The sequence below is a fragment of the Diabrotica undecimpunctata genome, chromosome 6 (genome assembly GCF_040954645.1).
Source record: "Diabrotica undecimpunctata isolate CICGRU chromosome 6, icDiaUnde3, whole genome shotgun sequence".
In the NCBI taxonomy this organism is placed as follows: domain Eukaryota; kingdom Metazoa; phylum Arthropoda; class Insecta; order Coleoptera; family Chrysomelidae; genus Diabrotica; species Diabrotica undecimpunctata.
This window is the reverse complement of record NC_092808.1, coordinates 56,540,922-56,560,737: the sequence shown is the minus strand read 5'-3', so window position 1 is coordinate 56,560,737 and position 19,816 is coordinate 56,540,922. Positions and strand designations below refer to the sequence as shown.

The 19,816-nt window shown below is 33.0% G+C and overlaps 1 protein-coding gene across 2 annotated transcripts; it reads right to left on the bottom strand.

The window, feature by feature from the left end:
• Nucleotides 1–631: 631 nt before the first annotated feature.
• On the bottom strand, nucleotides 632–19,187 carry Papst2 (adenosine 3'-phospho 5'-phosphosulfate transporter 2). 2 transcript variants are annotated; one of them, XM_072533652.1, is made up of 5 exons: nucleotides 18,827–18,950; nucleotides 18,484–18,573; nucleotides 17,796–18,022; nucleotides 12,628–12,809; nucleotides 632–970 (listed from the first exon to the last, which is right to left on the bottom strand). In XM_072533652.1, exons 2-5 carry the CDS (start codon nucleotides 18,512–18,514, stop codon nucleotides 796–798), a joined length of 615 nt encoding a protein of 204 aa, XP_072389753.1. In that variant the 5' UTR covers nucleotides 18,515–18,573; nucleotides 18,827–18,950; the 3' UTR covers nucleotides 632–795. The 2 variants fall into 2 exon arrangements, with proteins under 2 accessions (XP_072389753.1, XP_072389752.1); XM_072533651.1 differs by having other exon boundaries at nucleotides 633–970; nucleotides 18,484–18,710; nucleotides 18,827–19,187.
• Between the last annotated feature and the right edge of the window lie 629 nt (nucleotides 19,188–19,816).

Sequence of the window (19,816 nt, the reverse complement as noted above, 5' to 3'; positions counted from 1 at the left end):
CTGAAAAATAGGCACAGAATTACAATATTGCCTATAGCCCGCTTTAGCCTTAGTCAGCCACTGAATAAATAACTTGCTTTTTCTCATCCAAAGTAGATGGCGCACGTAGCCTATCCCCTACATAAAGTAGGAAATTTGGTGAAGAATCCTGCTTTCCTCTCGCCGAAGAGCGATGGACCGACTGAACCGCTCATCGATTCAAGCACTGTAAAACAAAGTTCAGATATTTGCTTCTGAAAGATATTGATATTTCAATTGCCAATATCAGGAAAGCAAAAGCAGCAAGTAGAACTTAAAACAATAATTTCTAAACATCAAATCTACTGTCCGACATAAAATTTATAGAATTAATAAACAGTTATACCGTTGATTGTTATTCAATCAACGGTTATACTATATTATAAAAATAAATAGTTATACTAGTGTTAGATTTACGACAAATTGCCTTTATTTAAGAAATTTCTGGGACTTGAAAAGTAAATAAAGTCAAAAAAAGAAGATTTAATCAGGTAATATGTCTATATATATATATATATATATATATATATATATATATATATATATATATATATATATATATATATATATATATATATATATATAATATATATATATATATATATATATAAAATATAAAATTATATAATAAGTCTAAAATAAATGAGAACAATTGAGTATAAAAAGAGTTAAGTTTAAATTTTACCGAACAATTTTGTTTTAAAATGTTTTTTATTAAATGGACTAAATATATACAAATATTCACTATAACTTTAATCTTAAACTTATATCACAGGATCATACTTCTGTTAAATAATGCCCACTTTTATATTGACTGGCGATGAACTTGGACCTTAGATACCTATAAACGGATTCAAATTTATGTTCAAAATCTCCCAGACTTGTTGGATGTTTTTTACTAAACAGATTTAGATAAATTCCTAGCACAACTAACAAACCAGACCACAGATACCTGAAAAAAATTTAAATCAATTAGAATAATTTACAATCTGCTTCATTTGACATTATAAGTAAATAATTTGAATGTTCATACACGAGAGAGCTGGCAACTCTCCTTTTATACACCTTACATTAGTTTATACAGTTAATTTATTAAGTCTTTTGGCCATAGTTTATTCAGTCGTCTCGCAATCCAGGTGGGGCGTTTAGAAGTCTTGCTTCTTCATTTGAGTGATCTCTCAGTCCGACAAGGTAATTTTGTGATATTCTTCGAATTTCTTCCTCTACTAAAGGTACAGCAGAGTCGTCGCGTCGTGAAGAGTTTTACTGCATATAAAGCAGGGAACATTGAACATCATTCTTAATATATTTTATTGAACTCTTTGTATTACCTCAATGATTGATTACTTTGAGCAACTCCAAAGCTGGATATCATAGGTCCAAATCGGTTTTATTATACACTTGTACAGGAAAAGCTTATTTTCTATGGACAGTTTGTATTTTCGACCTATGAGCCATATTATAATGTTAATCTGGGTTGTCTTGACTTGGATATGAGTAGATATGAGTTTTTCATGTTAATCTCTTGTCGAGAGTTAATCCTAAATATTTAACTTAAGCGTTGACTGGTATATGCCTGCCATTTATTGTTGAGTTTGATACTTATCTCTTCAATTTGAGAAAGTGACTTCAATTGATTTGTTTTCATTTACTTTCACTTTCCATCTGTTGAGCCATATTTTTAGCTGGTTAAGGTGGTTTTGTAGATGTGTGAATGCCGCGAAATAGTCCTCGTTAATACCGATTAGGCTGCAGTCATCGGCAAATTTTTATTTTTTATTTTACTTGGAAATTGTTATTGTTATTTTTTTGACTTTTTGTAAGCTTTGTCCATAAAATTGTACAATTTTCAGTGACAATAAAGCATATTTCTATTCTAAATAACGATCTTCGATATAGGATTTTATAATGAGGTAGTAGGGAGTTGGTAGGATGCTTTGAAGTTTGTATAAGATTCCATTGTGCCATAATCTATGATTTTTGTTATTATTCTATGGGTCTGTTGTATTGTAGAATGTCTCACACAAACTCCCACCTGGTGCTTAGGTATTTCTACAACTAGGTTAATATTCTTTAATCTATCAAGCAGTAGACTTTCGAATATTTTAGACATTATAGACAACAGACTGATAGGATGAAGTGTATCTGGAGGTTTGCCCGGTTTGCGAATCGTAAGTATTCGTGCAAATTTCGATGTATTTGGGAAATATGCTAGTCTGAGTTGTATATTATAGTTAACATTTCCAACGTCTTTCGTGGTAGATTTTTCAGTAGCAATCCTGTTATGAGGTCGAATCCAGGTGCCATGTGGTTGTTGGATTTTTCTATTTATTGTTTCACTTCTGATAAACTGAAAGGTTTTATTGGTAGCTTCATAGGGCAAGCACTATCCAGGAACGTCTACTATCTCTTACTAAGTTTTCATTATTATTATCTGATTGGTGTTCTTTAAAAATGTCAGATAAGTATTCTGCAAACGTTAACGCTTTTTCCTGGTCTATCCTTTTCCATGTACGATTGTGTTTCTTAATTGGTGGGTTGCGTTCTATAGTTGTTTTTAAGTGATTTGTTGCCTTCCAGATTATGTGATTATTTATCTTTTGATAAGGAACTAATATAGCATTTAAATGTAGAATTGGATGCACCATGTAGTGATCGTAACTGTGTTGTTAGTCGGTTGTATTCGGCTTTGTCACTCAGCTTCGCTGGCCGTTCTGTGTATGTATTTGTCTACCTGAGTCTCTGACGAAGCAAGGTTATGCAGAAATAACGCGTTATAACACTCTAATGCACCGATTCATAAACGGAGCGTTTGACGAGTTGTGCTCTTGCGCCATATATATTTGGTTTTTAATTCATCAAAGCGATAGCACCCTTTTGCTGAAATGTAAAATGAAATACTGATAAATTACTGAGAGTATTGTACACGTGTCATAAGTTGCGATGAAATCTACGAAGGCAATTCCTTATTATGTTTTCCTTCAACTCCCCTTTAATATGTTTTGTTAGTGTAAACTTCGACGATACAGGAGTTAGCAGACCTACATCCTCCTTGTTGTGGGATAAAGTATTTGTTGTCTGTTGTATTTATGGATCTTTCTCTGTAGCTACTAAAATTCCCAAGAGTCCAGGTTAAGATTTCTATTGATTTTGTCCTTCCGTTGGTTCTTGATTCTCTCGTTAAGTAGCATTTGGGTTTCGACTTGGTTTGCTATGATTTTGAAGGGTGGTTTTTGTTTCTTATGATATCCGCTAAGCTTCCTTATCCGCTTCTATGCTTATTTTGCTATTAAGTCATGTCCATTTTTTAAAGATTTCGGTTTTGTTTTTTTCCAAGATTTTCTGGTTTTGTTTCAAGATATTGTATCTCAGAATGTACGATGGTTGCAAATATTTCGTAGTTTGAGTACTTAAATTTAAATCTCCTTCTGAATGGGAGGATCTGTCTGACTGCTGGATAGATGTTTATACCAATTGATATATGCCGCATTTTTGGTTAGTGGTCATATAGCGTCTTATTGCATTGGTTTTCGAAGTCAGTATTTGAAACAAATGTCCGGATTGATTTCCCTTTTCCAGACTTTACTCTAAAAGGATGATGAAGTTTTGGATAATGAATTACTGATTCTCGCTTCTGCTCACACCACTACACTATGGTTACTAAAATCTTCCAGAACAGCTAATTGGATTGCGAGCAGATCTTTTAGCAGCTAGATGTGTTTTTTGATACACACTACATCACACTTAAAGATCTTACAGAATTCTGACAAGACACATTTTTAATTGTGTCACTGTCTTTTTGTTTCTTGTTTCCATCTCACATGGTTGTCAATGATAGTTGGGTGGGTAGCCCCATTGTTCTTAAATCTGACTCTATGTTATCTCTCCACCGAATTCATGGGCGTTCTAAGCGCCTTCTCCCTTCGAGGCTTCCTCTCAGATTAACTGGGCAAGGCGATTATTAGGGAGCCTGTGGACATGGTCAGCTCATTTTGTGCGTTGATATTTAATGTATCGGACGACATCGCTAGCTTTATGTATCTGTTTGACGGATTTGTTCTCATTCGGTATTGATTAGTATTCGGGTCATGATGGCGTCCGTAGATCCTTTTGAGAATTTTTCTCCCAAAACATGCTTTTTTTCCATTGTTTTGATCGTTTGCACAACTCACACCCATACATGAGCACCACTCTGATCACTATTTTATATATCCTGATTTTTGAGGTTGGTGCTAGGCTAAAGCATTTAATAGTGTTATTGAGGGTATACATATATCTGGTTATTGCCTGAATTCTTCCTTTAATCTCTTCTGTGATATCATTACCTGCGGTGATTGTCGCTCCGAGATATTTAAAAAACGCCCCACTCTTTCAAGGTTATATGGTTCTATTGTTACATTTTGTTCTATCTATCTCGTCTATTTTGTCTGTTAATGCACATGTACTTAGTTTTATCTTCATTTACCATAAGAACGGTTTTTTGCCTCTATCTATACTTTGTTAAAAGTTTCCTTTACAATGGTGAAGGTGTTTCCAACAATGTCAATGTCATCCGCGTATACTAGCAGTAGTTTTGGTCCATTTACTGTCAATAGTTCTGTTCTAATTTGTGCTGTTCTTACTACCTTTCCAGGATTATATTAAAGATTAGAGGTGACAGTTTATCTCCTTGTTTTAGGCTATTGTTTATTTCAAACGATTTTGTGAGTTGGTTACCTATCCGTACTCTGGATCTACAGTCATTTACACATATTTCAACAAACTGGATCAGTTTTTTTTTGAATCGAGAGTTCTGCTATTGCATTCCACATCTGATCCTTTTATGCTGTCGTATGCTTGTCTGAAATCTAATAAGAGATTATGGATAGTTCTATTGGATTCCCATCCTTTTTAAAGTAGCTGCCTTGGGATAAAAATCTGATATATAATGGTCGATCTAGTTTTCCTGAATCCGACTTGGTATTTCCTTTTGACATTTTCGACGAAAGGTGTTAGTCTACTTAATAGGATATTCGATAAGATTTTGTACGCCGTATTAAGTGGGGAAATTCCTCTACGGAGCACTTGGTTTTGTCTCGTTTTTTATGGATAGGGATTATTACATTTTCTTGTCATTTTGTTGTTATTTTCTCTTTATTCAATATAAGGGTTATTAGTTTGTGTAGTTTTCTATGTAAAATCTCTGTTTAAATTCAAATATGGTTGTATAAATTAATCAATACATTTGTCCTCCCTGTATTCCTACGATCCCTATAAGTACCGCTGAGGGCTCGGAAATACATATCGCCAAGAAAGGAGAAGAGCACGAGTCGTTGAAAAGAAAAGACGCAACCCGGCACGTGAACCCATGCACGCATATTGAATTGATTTCGTTCGTTGTTTTGTAGTGCAAACCCTGGTAATTAGACCCAGCGGTAAGTTTTTACCTAGTTTTACCTAAACCTATAAATTGTCTTTGATTGTTTATTGCAACCATTTAAATTTTAATAATTATTTGCACCAATGAGGAAAAGTCCATTTTTTCTCGCCAGAGTTATCGAAGGAATAGTTCTGTTAATTAAGTACTATTAATTTGTAATAGTACATTTGTTTGTTAATACCCCACATTGGCCTATCTAGCCGGATTTGAACTCATTTATTGAAAAAATATTTTTTGTTATATTTAAATTTGAATGGTTGGTTTCGTCTCGTCGTATTTTTTATCGTTTTGAGGGTTCTTATCTTAAGTTTGCGTCTCATGTCGTGGCTCGAGAATAATTTATGACCTTTTTGTAAAGTCGACCATATGGGACTTTTTAGAAGGGAATTATCGTCGTTTTAATAAAGTATCGAATTACAAATCGGTAATTTCGGGGTTTTAGACCACATTTTTATACATTTTCGTTTGTATAATATTATTGAAACTTGTTAAAAATTTAAAATGGAAAAACTTGAAGAAAAGAATAGGAAACTCAAATTTTTAAGAAAAACTGCTTTAAATGATATTCAGTTAATTTTCGATTTAGGTTTTAAGGCCCTTTCAGACGTTTCTATTCGCCCTTTATTTAAAATTAGACTAGAGGATTTAGATTCGATTCGCGAAGAGTTCTTAAAACATCACACTAATATTATTAGTAATATTCTTTCTGTACCAGACGCGGATACGAGGGTTGAAGAAAATGTTCGGGAATTATTTTTGGAACAATTTTATAAAATAAAACTATTTAGTGCGGAATTATTTGAGCCACAATTTGACTCCAGAACCATTTAGATCGGTAGTAGTTCCACAATCAAATATTCGCTTGCCTAAAATAGAGCTGCCTAAATTTAAGGGTGATTTTAAGGAGTTTAGTTCATTTTTAGATTTATATAATTCGGTTGTACATAATAACGCAGGCCTAGCAGACGTAGAAAAGTTTAAGTATTTGAAAGGATGTTTAGAAGGGACTCCACTTAGTTTGATTCGTAATTTGTCAATAAATAGCGATAATTATCAAATTGCTTACGATCTAATTGTTAAACGGTACACAAATGTTCGTCGTTGTGCGACCGCGCATTGGGATGCGATCTTGGGTGTACAGAAAATATCGGTAGTTAATTCGAAAAATCTGGCTAAATTAGTAGATACGTTTTTAGAAAATTTAGCCGCATTGAAAACATTAGGTCTTCCGACAGAACATTGGGATTTTATTATGTTTAATTTACTTTTGTCGAAATTAGACGCGGATTCAGTAAAGTTATTTGAGTTAGAAAATAAATCGAATAAAATCCCGTCATTTCAAAAATTGGTAGAGTTTATTGAAACTCAGTACATTGCTTACGATAATTTGAATAGTAGCTTAAGTGAATCTAAGAAATCGTCGAGGGCTCCAACTTATACGGAGCCAAAGTGTAATTATAAACATTCCAATGAGTCAAGGCATAATAGTAGTTCATCCTTTGTTACAAATTCGTCGTCAATATGTTGTGCTTTATGTAAACAAAGTCATTTTCTTAACCATTGCTCGTTGTTTTTGAAAAAATCTCCAAAAGAAAGATACCAATTTTGTAAAGAATCGTCCTCGTGTTTTAGGTGTCTTAATCAGGCTAATCATTCTGTCAAGTCGTGTCCAAAGGCCTTTAAATGTAGTAAATGTAATAGTCACCTTCATAATAGTTTGTTACACTTTGATAGAAATCGTTCCAATAGTCAGTCGTCCATAGAAAATACTAATAATCCAGGGGCATCGGGAGTCGAACAAAATTCGCCTGAAATATCACATTGTGCTGCTAGTTTTGTAGGGAAGAAAAACGAGACAAAAAAGGAAATCTTGCTCGGTACTGTTTTAGTTCACGCGATTGATAGTAAGGGGTGTAAACAGCCCTTGAGATGTCTTCTAGATTCAGGTTCAATGAGTTCGTTCATTAGTCGCAAAGCTGCCAGTAGATTAGGCTGGCCTAAAACTCCTTGTTCATTTGAAGTTAACGGACTCAATTCGATGCAAACGAAACTGAATCAAGGTCAAATAAGTTTTTCTATCCAACCTCGTCATCAGGAGTCACCGGTGTTTCACTTGGAGGCTATTATTACAGATCGGGTTTGCTCGGATTTGCCGAGCACCAAAATTGACATATCGACGTGGAATTATATTAAAAATTTGAAGTTAGCCGATCCCGAATTTAACTGTAGTCAATCTATAGATTTGTTAATTGGTTGTAGCATATTTTCGAAGGTGTTGTTAGAAGGTAAAATTGAAGGTAAAGCGGGACAACCAGATGCCCTAAATACCGTTTTTGGTTATATTTTGTTAGGACCTACTAGCACACCTAACCTTTCGTCGACTTCGCTTGTTTGTCTTTCAGATATTGAAGACCCACTAAATTCTTCGTTAACGAAATTTTGGGAACTGGAAAACGTACCGGAAAAGCCAGTTTCAGAACCAGAAGACGTTCTGTGTGAGAACATTTATCTGGAAACACATAATCGGGACGTCTCGGGTAAATATGTTGTATCTTTGCCTTTTCGTGAATCGCCGCCTTGTTTGCAAGATAGCTATGATATTGCTTTAAATAGATTGCTATCATTAGAACGACGCTTATGTCGTCAACCAAATTTGAAAAAAGAATATTCTTTTCATATGCAGGAGTATCTTGATTTAGGTCATATGGAGTTAGTCCCTAATGCCGAAAAGAAAAGGGGAAAGTATTATATTCCACATCATTGCGTTGTGAAACCAGATAGTGTTTCAAGTAAAATTCGAGTTGTATATAATGCGTCTCAGAAAAGTCCCAGTCGCGGTAAATCTTTAAACGACTATTTACTGGTCGGTCCTAAGCTGCAACAGAATATAGTCTCGCTGTTGTTGAATTTTAGACTTAATCGTTTTGCGCTGTGTGCGGACATTCGTCAGATGTATCGTAATATTTTAGTCGCTCCTGAACACACGGATTATCAACGCGTGTTATGGAGATTTTCTAGCGCTGAGGAAATTCAGGAATATCGTTTATTAACCGTTACTTTTGGAATAGTATCTTCGCCGTATCTCGCTTTAAGAACTCTCCAACAATTAGCATTAGACGAAGGCTCTCGTTTTCCTAACGCCGTCTCGCTTATTCGTCACGCTTCGTATATTGATGATTTTGTTTTTGGTGCTTCGACTCTCGAAGAAGCACAAACTTTAGTTGACGAATTAGTCGCTTTGTTAAAGTTAGGAGGCTTTGAATTACGGAAATGGTGTTCGAATGAATCCAAATTGTTGTCGCAATTTCCTGAATCCCATATTAATCCTCACTCCATTAATTTTGATCCAGAAGCAAATGGTCCTTCATTAAAAATCCTTGGTTTGAAGTGGATTGCACAGTCCGACGTCTTTCAATTTTCAGTCAAATTGCAAGACGTCCCTTGTACCAAAAGATCGTTTTTGTCCGAATTAGCTCGAATTTATGATCCTTGTGGTTACTTAACACCTATTACCTTTTTTATTAAACATTTAATCCAACAACTTTGGGCAACCGGTCTTAAATGGGATGATCGTCCTCCTTCGGAAATAATTCGGGTATGGGAACAATATAAGAGCGAACTATCTCTTATTTCACAGTTCAAAATTCCTCGTTTTTTGAATATTTCCTCATGTCCCATCTTAGAGCTTCATGGATTTGCCGATGCTAGTGAAAAGGGATATGCTTGTGTCGTTTATATTCGTAGTATTGATACTCGTAACCTAGTTCAAGTTAATTTACTGTGTGCCAAATCGAAAGTAGCTCCTATAAAACAGATTACTATACCTCGATTAGAATTGTTAGCTGCTGTTCATTTGGTAAAACTTATGTCGTTTGTGTTAGAGTCGTGGAAGCATATAATATTTCAAAATGTGTATGCTTGGTTAGATTCTCAAATCGTATTGCACTGGATTAAAAGCTCCCACTCGAGATTCAAAACTTTCGTCGCAAATCGCATTTCGTATATCCAGTCCCATAGTCAAAATTATTCTTGGCATTATATCGAATCTCGAAATAATGCAGCCGATGCGCCTTCGCGAGGCATGCTACCGGCCGCTTTTCTATCAAAATTAGACTGGTTAACAGGTCCTTCGTTTTTGTATAATATTCCATTAATTTTTCCAGAGGTTCCTCCCTCATTGCAGGAAAAATCTTCTTTGGAAGAGATAAAGAAAGCTTTAGTGTTTGTTTCCACTCGTGAGGAACATTTTCTGTCTTGTTTGTTGAAAAATAAATCGTCTTTTACCTCGATCCAAAGAATTTTGGCTTTTATGTTGCGATTCGCGCACAACTCTCGTTATAAAAGGTCGAAACGGTCAGGACCCTTGACTTTCGTAGAATTAGAAGACTCGTTGATTATTCTTGTCAGATTTACACAAGAAAAGTATTTTGAAGAACATCTTCAATCAAATTCTTTTCCAAAACCATTTCGTAAGTTGGGAGTATTTTTAGATGATAGTACTCAGTGTTTAAGAGTAGGTGGTCGTCTATCTCAGTCTTCGTTATCGTATGAAGCAAAACACCCGTTTTTGTTACCAAAAAAATCTCGCCTTACTACTCTTCTAGTTCGTCATTATCATGAGAAGTATTTACATGCTGGATTTAAGAGTACTCAGTTTTTGGTTAGTCAAAGGTTTTGGATAATGTCTTCTAAACAAGCCGTTAATTCGGCATTGTCCAAATGTATTAGATGTTGGAAACAATCTCCTAAAAACTTACAACCCCCTATGGGTAATTTGCCTAAATTTCGTCTCGGTGCCATTAAACCCTTTTCAATTTGTGGGTTAGATTATGGTGGACCGTTTTCGATAACCATGTCTCGTTACAGGGGAGTTAGAACTCAAAAGGCCTATTTGTGTCTATTTGTATGTTGTGCTACAAAGGCTTTACATCTTGAATTAGCTAGTGATTTGACCGCGGAAGCCTTTTTGGCCGCTTTACAACGTTTTATCGCTCGGAGAGGTCGAGTATCGCAAGTGTTTTGTGATAATGGTACTAATTTTCATAGTGCTTATCGACAGCTTAGTAGCTTCATGGAGAGCGCTCTCGATAAAGAAAATATTAAGTTTTCATTTGCTCCTCCCGCTGCTCCACATTTTGGTGGTATTTATGAACGGGGAATTCGTTCTGTAAAGGAACATATTGTTCGTATAGTCGGGGCTCAAATTTTGACCTACGAAGAATTTTATACCGTTTTAACTTTAATTGAATCGGTCTTAAACTCACGCCCTCTCACCCCATTAACCAATGATGTTGAAGATCTCAATGCGTTGACCCCAGGACATTTCCTGACTCTTGAACCCTTGACATCTTTGTCTGTGCCTGATTTTTCGGAGGTATCCTTCAATCGTTTGTCCAGATGGCAGTTGTTACAACGCATCCATAGGGATTTTTGGGCTCGATGGCGAAAGGAATATTTGCACACCTTGCAACAAAAGTCCAAATGGTTAGATTCTGGCTTTGTACCTAAAATCGGTGCCTTAGTTGTTTTAAAGGAGGATAATTTGGCTCCGTGTAAATGGCCTCTCGCGCGTCTTGTTGAATTACATGAGGGTAAAGACGGTGTAGCTCGAGTGGCTACCGTGCGTACGATCACCGGAACCTTAAAACGGCCTCTTGTCCGAATTTGTCCCTTGCCAATAGAGGAAGACTAGATGGTCAGCATTTTTTACTGATTTTGTTTTAATAAAATATACCCACATACAAAGACTAACCTCTTTTGATTTTGTTTTGTTCGACTTTTGTCAATATAACCGCGACGAAACCACCATTTTAATTTTAATTTTTTTATTGTAGTTTAAGTTTTGAATATTTGTGTAAGATTTGTATAGGAATTGTTTGTATTAATTATCGTTTTAGTTGTTTAAGTAATTATAGTATTTGGAATTCGTTTTGTTTTTTAAAGACCTTATGGCCTTTAAAGGGGGGAGAATGTTTAAATTCAAATATGGTTGTATAAATTAATCAATACATTTGTCCTCCCTGTATTCCTACGATCCCTATAAGTACCGCTGAGGGCTCGGAAATACATATCGCCAAGAAAGGAGAAGAGCACGAGTCGTTGAAAAGAAAAGACGCAACCCGGCACGTGAACCCATGCACGCATATTGAATTGATTTCGTTCGTTGTTTTGTAGTGCAAACCCTGGTAATTAGACCCAGCGGTAAGTTTTTACCTAGTTTTACCTAAACCTATAAATTGTCTTTGATTGTTTATTGCAACCATTTAAATTTTAATAATTATTTGCACCAATGAGGAAAAGTCCATTTTTTCTCGCCAGAGTTATCGAAGGAATAGTTCTGTTAATTAAGTACTATTAATTTGTAATAGTACATTTGTTTGTTAATACCCCACAATCTCTTCTCTGTACTTAAGCGATTTGGCCGATATATTATATCAGAGCCTGGAGCTTTTGCGTTCTTGAATTTGCTAATTATTGCAATGTTTCATCTATGTTTGGGTCCTCTACTGGTAGGTTCACCCCAAGGTATATCTCCTCTCCATTTTCTTCCTATTGATGTATCTTTAGTAAACTTTTGAAATATTCTTGACATGTTTGGAGTAATTCCTCTTTCGTTAATTATTCGTTTATCAGTATTTTTTCTGAGTACAGATACGCAGTTAGGTCTGAAATCTCTCTTTTCATTTGATACCGATTTGTAACATGCTCGATTATTGTCTATTCCTTTCCATTTTCTCATATTGCTGTTGTTCATATTTTTTCTCTCCAATTAGTTTTCTTGTTTCTCGTCGTGATGTTAGATGATAGATTTCTTTACTTTCTGTAGTTTTTTTGTGATCAAAATGTTTTGTTTTTTCTGTCTGTCTTTTAGTTTTTCTTGGCATTTTTTATCAAACCATTTCCTTGTTCTCTTCTTACTTTTTCCTATTATTAGTTACGCTGCCTCTGTAATTGTTTTTTTCCATTTCCTTCCACAGCCTATCAACACCATTGCTCTGGACTACTATATTTAGTTGTTTTATTTCCTGTAAGTAGTTTTCTCGATTTACTTCATTTTGTATTTGTGTATATAGGTTTAATTCTAATTTTAAGTTGGTTAGTTATTCTGTTTAATTTAATTAGCTGACTCTTTTACGATCCTATAACTATGATCTATGATTCTAGTACTAAATTTATTTAAATATACTTACTGAAATATGAATGGTTTGCTGAAAAATATGAAAGATATTACAATAGTAACGGCCTTACGACAAGTAGTTACAGTAACTGCAGCAAATGCTCCTGTAGTCCTTACTAACGTTAAAACCACTTGAATACCCAAATATCCAGTTACAGAAAATAAAAATGCGTAACCATACATCTTTTTGGGATTCTAAAATAAAAAAGAAATTATAAAAGGAAAAAATCTGAGTGGTTGGCTGTATATCATAGTTTAAATAAACTTACAGTGAAGTGAAAAACTTCAAGTGTAAAATGGTATATATTTAAAATTTAATATAAATTTAATTCAATATTTTATAAACTTGAAATATTTCCTATAATACCTTTGAAATAATACCTTTTATTAGAAAGTTATTTTATTAGAAAGTTCACTGTAAGTTTATATAAAAAAAGAAAGGTCACTCTAATAGACAATTATGTAAAAAAAAAAAAAGTATTTGCCATTCTGTAAAGAGTACAGTAGAATATGTTTTGCATTACTGTTAATTCCTATTAGTAGTATTTCAACAACACCAATCCGTATGTAATTAACATTGAACAAATGCAACTCCCCAAAACAACAGCACAGGTGGCATCCTTGATTGCAGTTCATATAGAAACACATAAATTAATGGATCATCTCTGTTATACAGCATTGGAAGTTGAAGAAATCTAAATCTAGGACACAATTCTAAATAGTATTTGTAGTGTGAAACTTGCCAACAATGGCCAATAAAAATGTTATAAAATCTTGGGCATTTAGAAGGCATTTTTCTTGTGAATGTAATTATGGTAATTTCATAAAGCATTTAAAGTCTGAATTTTTATTTTGATTTTTGTTACTTCATTATCATGTTTTATTCTATTCTATTAATATGTTTCAAGATTTGGGACATATTAATGGCTAAATTGCTATTGTTTTTTGTTAATAAAAATTTTTATGTTCTCAGTTTTTCAGAAACGTCATTTACATTTTTCAAAGGTGAACACAAATCTTCGTCTTAATCACTATCACATTGTAACGTGTCAAAATGACGATTATTATATTTTGTCTAATTTTCGTTATTATTATAAAATGAAATCTTATTTCACCCTATATATACAATTTTATTCGTATAAATATCTTCCCATCTAAATAGTTTATAAGACTAATCTATTTTGAAGAACCGTTAGGCCTATAATGAAAACTTTTTGAAAAGTTTACCGCCGTACAGTACCGAACGATACGTGTAAAACTTTATAGCCCTTTTTTCAAAACACCGTTAATCCAGCCCGGTTAAATTATAATAACGGAAAAGTGACCACTATACTATAGTACCAGAATTGTAGCGAGTGAGTCATATTTTCAATTTGGCTTTTGCGGTTCTGTTAAATATGTTAATTATATTTTTTTGGGAAAAAACATTTATCCGTTTAAATTAACAAACTTATGACTGATTCAAGGATTAAATTTAATTCCTATCAGGGCCGCCGCTAAGGTATTGGCCGCCCGTGTGCAACTTAATATTTGTCGCCCCTCTTCCAACACTTTAGACATACATACTATTATTTAAAGAAATGTGAAGAAGATGCATAATATAACAATAATAATTTGTAAATAGATAATTATTTACTTGAACATTTAGACTAATCTCCATGATCCAACGTCCATATATTATCCTAATGTATATCCTAATATCCTAATTTAAACGTCCATTATCCTAATTTAATAACCATGACCCAACGTCCAGAATATGTATATCCTAATATCCTAATTTAAACGTCCATTTAATTAAAATAAACCGTGAATAGAAACATAAACACATAAAAAAACTAAAAACGCACTTTTCGGGCTTTCGTCTCGGAAAACTTTTTGACAATATCTTTAATGTCCAATGTCACACACACTTCATGTTCAATAGATAACATTGCAGAAAGCAGAAACACATCTTACTACAATTGTTATTTGTTCTACGTGCGCCCCAATGTTTTTTCTCCATTTCATATAATTTTTGATGAGCAGAGTCAACTGTTAATCCTTTTTTTAATGTTGTAGATAGTTCAAACAGTTTTTGAGAATATTTTATATGAGCTGCACCGGATTCATGTCTTTTTAAAATAACAGCTTAATATTGCAAGTCACTTACCCCATTAATTCCACTAAGTAATTGTCGGCTGCTTTCATCACAACAAAACAGTTTACAAGGTGCACAAAAACACTATTTAGTAATAATGAGTAAAGTAACCACGGGCGATGAATTTGGTCTTGATTAGGTAATGTGCGGTAATATTAAGTTTATGAAAACTTCCTATTATTTGTATCTCTGTGGAAGTTAATTTTTGTAATTTGCTGAGGAAAATTTTCAACAACAAATTGAACTTCACTTGAATTCATATTTGCAGGTCATTTTCCAGGATCATCTGAAACCAAATATATGCTGGAACTTCCTACACTGCAATCCAGATTAACTGGAACATTAATTGTTCTGTCTTGGTTGGTAGTTTCAGGTTCAGGCGTTTGAAGTTGAAGGTCCTAAATTTATATCCGAATCTTCTATATTTTCATGTATGTTTTTCATCAAAAATGATTCCACTGCACCGCTAAGTTTTTTTTCTCCTCAGTTTTTGCCTCTGTTATTTTTCTATATTAAAAACTTGAAAGTCATTTTCCTTTTCTTTCGGACATTTTGAAATTATCACTTAAGAACGAAGCCGGGCGGATTTAACAAAATAAATCCAAAAACACTGCAAATAAGTGGTCCAAATAATGTTTCTCCAAATAATATGTAGCTGTAACGCGTATACAAATAAAATTGCTCTGATCTCGACGTTACTTCGAAATACAGTACCTACTGTGCAAAAGAAACGGATACAGTACTATATTTTACAAACGAAATCGTCTATCAAAGGCGTGTCTAAATTCATCGAATTCTCAACTAAGACTGAACATAAGACATAATAACCCATCTATAAACATAACCATAGGAACAATATTATAACAGAAACTATACAACCACTTGTCTAAATTCTTGTAAAGTATCTACTTGTGAAATCTCAAATAACTGGAATCCGAAAGCCGCCAGCCGCTTTGAATTAAAAAGTATTCCCGAAACTGCTTTATGACTGTACCTACAAAAGGGCGGCAGTTCATACAATAAATAATATTTTTTGACATTTTTTTTAGATTAGGATGAAAATAGGATGAAAAACTGAGTCATCTTCAGATTCATCAGCGGTATCTTCGCCTAGATCCACAACAACTGGTTCTATGGTAATTTTAACGAAATTATCAAGGTTCCACATAATCTGCTCTTCTTTCACTACATGCTCGATACATTTTATCCACGACTATGAGGTCACATTTCTAACGGCACTATTAAGCAGTTTTTTTACATCATTTAATTTAAAAGTAACATTGGTCCTTGCTACTTAATTTTTTATTTGAGCCCATATAAGTTCTATTGGGTTTAACTCACAATGGTATGGCAGCAATCGAACTACAATTACGCCTCATTCTCACACCATTTCCTCTACTACATATTTAATATATTTATCTTTATGACACTGTGCTAAGTTTAGTAACTCAATTTTCAAAATTGATTCATTGAATTTAATATTTTTTTTTAGTAAGCCAATCCGCAATCTCTGTTTTTCTCCATTTAGTTGTTAGTAGCTGTTCTACACGCTGGCAGTGATATGGAGAGTTATCACAACAATAACAGATCCTGATTCAGTTTTTAACAGAATACCTGAAAATCATTTTTCATAATCCATCTATTTCCTTATGGTCTTCTTCTTGATGTGATTATCTGTTACGAATGTTGGCGACCATCATGGAAATCTTTATCTTATCTGCAGTAGCGCGGAAAAGCTGCACAGATGTTGTATTGAACCAGATTCTGAGGTTCTTTAACCAAGATGTTCTTCTTCTTCCTGGAGCTCATTTTCCAAATATTCTTCCTTGCAGGATGGCTTCTTCATGGTAATCTCCAGTATTTTTAGAAACAATTGCATTTAAACCTCCTTCAACAAATCCTGAGTCGCTACCAATATGGCTAATAATAAGGCTTTTCCCTTTTCAGATGGGGCTTGTAAACCTGTCGACAAACCATCTAGGAAAGCTTGTCATTTGTTTTTTCACATTCGTCGAAATTCTTACTTGTTTCAGAAACTTTCTGTGCCATAAAATGATTTTCTTTTCTTCAAAAAGGGTACCATTTCTTTCTTTTTAAATACTATTCATTCATACCAATATTCATTTCACGTAAAGTACTTAACAAAACACATCTTGATATTTTTGTAATATTTTCATTAGATTGAAGAGAAGAAGCAATTTTTTTGGTAATTCCTTTTTTAAATAAAATTTATGTACTGTACTATGAATGGCCTGTTTGGTTGAATCATCCTACAAAGTATTATTATCTTTTGTTTTATCATCTGTTTTAATTACTCTGTACACACTAGCATCTGAAACTTTTGTAATTACTACATAATGTAATTACATCGCTTACATTCATATTTTGTTCTTTGGCTAGAAGTTCTTCAAACACATTTCCGATCATAGTTTTTCTTTGTGTGTTAAATTGTAACGTTTCTTTTTGATGCATGATTCACTATCACTACTTTCAGTCAGATTTATTATTTGTCACCAAATTGAATTAAACTAAATTACTCAAAATTCACAAAAAGTAAATGTGAAAGCGCCTTCCACTAATAACACTACAAACAATTTCCTTCTTTGTTTTATAAAACCCCTGTCATTTCATATAAAATAAGATCTCTGCTATTTGAACATATATTCTTTGAACAGTCAAAAGAAGAAGGTTGTTGTCAATTTTTAAGAGATTAAACAGATTCTCCAATAATCCAATAATTTGTTTATTAAATGATAATTAAATTTTCTCCTTTTATCACAACAAAATTTTTTTTTAAAAGGTAAACATCCAATTTTACTGACCTATAAAAAACATTAAAACATGAGTCACTCAATAAAATTGTGGTACTTTAGTGTATGTTCTTATTGAATTTTCTACCATTTATTCAGTAAATATTTTAATCTGCTTATTAATACAACTAAATTTAGGATTGCGAAATATATAAAACAGTTTTTAACAATATAATATCACATTCAAGAATGCCAGAATGAAAATGAATCTCAATAAAATAAATAAATACTTACACTAGAAAAAAAATTAATTCCATCAAAGAAGTTTCCTGTCACCAACATGACAGCAAAAATGTATAGAAAGCCTATACCATAAGAATATAATACTACTTCAGCATTGGCAGCTCCATAATTTTTCATTGATTTTTCTTGAACATTCCCAATAATAGCATCACACAATAGAGCCATTGATATCATTATTATCCCTGTAGTATTGAAATTTGGTTGAACTTTTGAATCAGCTGAAACAGGTTTTTTCACTTATAAGTAAGTAACATAGTTTAAGCAAATAAAATTAATAATCTCATTTAAGTTTCTATATTACATGTGTAGAAGGTCCACACTCAGCAGATCAGGGACTCCTAGGAAATATTGCACATATGTACATCTAGTATCTACCATCCTTCTAGGAAGGGAAGGAAATCTATATTGAATATCATTTTGTTAAGTCACAGAAGCATATATTATTAAATTAAAGCAAACATTAGTTAAGTAGATATTAAGTAATGAATAAGAACCATCTACTCCTCCTCTAGTGATTGATTGGTAAAAAGGCATAGAGGAAACTAAAACGAGTAGAAGAAAAATATTAAACATCAAACAATAATGTATGTCTTTAAATTCCAAAAAGGGAATGACAGGGAAATTATTCCTGTTAACTAAAGACTGTATTTGTTAATTTTATTGTAGTAGCCCCACTTACCTAATGTAAATAAGATTAGTCCTATGCACATTAATATAGCTGCTAAAAAATCCAATGGCCCATATTTTTTTCCTTGTATTAATATTCCTCCTATTAAAACAGGAATAAGTTTACAACATTTAAAAATTACTTGAGTGGGATAATTCAAATAACCCAAAGAAGCATTTGAAAAGCCCATTGTGCCAAGAGTTAAAAGGGCTAAGAGAAAGTATGTTTTAATAGGTATCCTAAAAGAAATGAACTTATTTAAATAGTCATAAATAAAATTAATATAGCTAGAGATTATCTATGAGTTCAGAGCATTAGTACAACATATTCATGCATCATGATAATGAGAACTTACTTCCTTGATGTAATTCCTCTGATTCTAGTTTCTATAAGGCCAAATATACTATAATATCCAAACTGAACTAGAGTCAAAAACCACCCATAGTGTTGAAATCCATCAATGGTAAATATAAGCTCTTGCATGTATCCATACAGAAGAAAAAACAAAAAAACTGCACAAGTGCATAAGAAAAATTGTATTGTTTGAGTAAACGGAGTAATGTCAAGACATAGAATACTATTTTTTGGTTTAACAGGTTCAGGATTTAAAACATTTTGTTTCTGATTCATTTTATTTACATATGGGTGATACTTTTAAAGTTTAAATTAACACGTTGACATTTTCAATGTTTTTAAAAAGGTTACATAGAAAGATAGCAACTGATGTAAACTGACACTGACAGTTTCAAAATTTGTATATTCTTTTTTGAAGTTGGTCTTATACAGCTTATCATTAACAGCAGCATTGACTTTAAAACAGAATAAGAAAAGATCTTTTGAATTTTAAATTCAAAATAAGTATTAAAAATATATAGATAAAGGATAAAGGCAGCTGTAATAGTAGGTACTTAAAATAATGAAATAAATCTAATTTACCAAAATACCAATTTAACAATAAAACGATATATAACTGTAATGATAATTATATTTTATTATTTTGTTTGGAAGTTTCAATTTCGCATGCAGAAATCGTTTTCAAAAGTCAAAAATCAAAAACTTCAAACATTTTTAAATCAGGATTTCTGAAAAAGATGTTCGATTTGAAATAGAAATGTGAAAACAAACTAATAAGATGCAATTCTCGTTATAGTTAAATGTGGTTCTCGTTATAGTTAAGTATGGTGGTTAAATGGTTGAATCTTAACTAATAAATATCTTAGTTTAAAATGAGATACCCATTTTTACCCTTATTTTGTATATAATCAAAACATTATTGGTTGCCTAATTTAAGGTACTATACACTAAAAACTGAAGTGTCATAAAGTGTATCCCATTATTTACAGTT

Bases quoted from the DNA above. Each gene is read 5' to 3' on its own strand.
- Papst2 (XM_072533651.1), bottom strand. From the start codon at position 19,101: ATGAATCAGAAACAAAATGTTTTAAATCCTGAACCTGTTAAACCAAAA. The intron at 18,711-18,826 runs GTAAGTTCTCAT...CATTTCTTTTAG, and splicing joins AGAGGAATTACATCAAGGAA to GATACCTATTAAAACATACT. The intron at 971-12,627 runs GTAAGTATATTT...AATTTTTTTCAG, and splicing joins AGCAAACCATTCATATTTCA to GTATCTGTGGTCTGGTTTGT.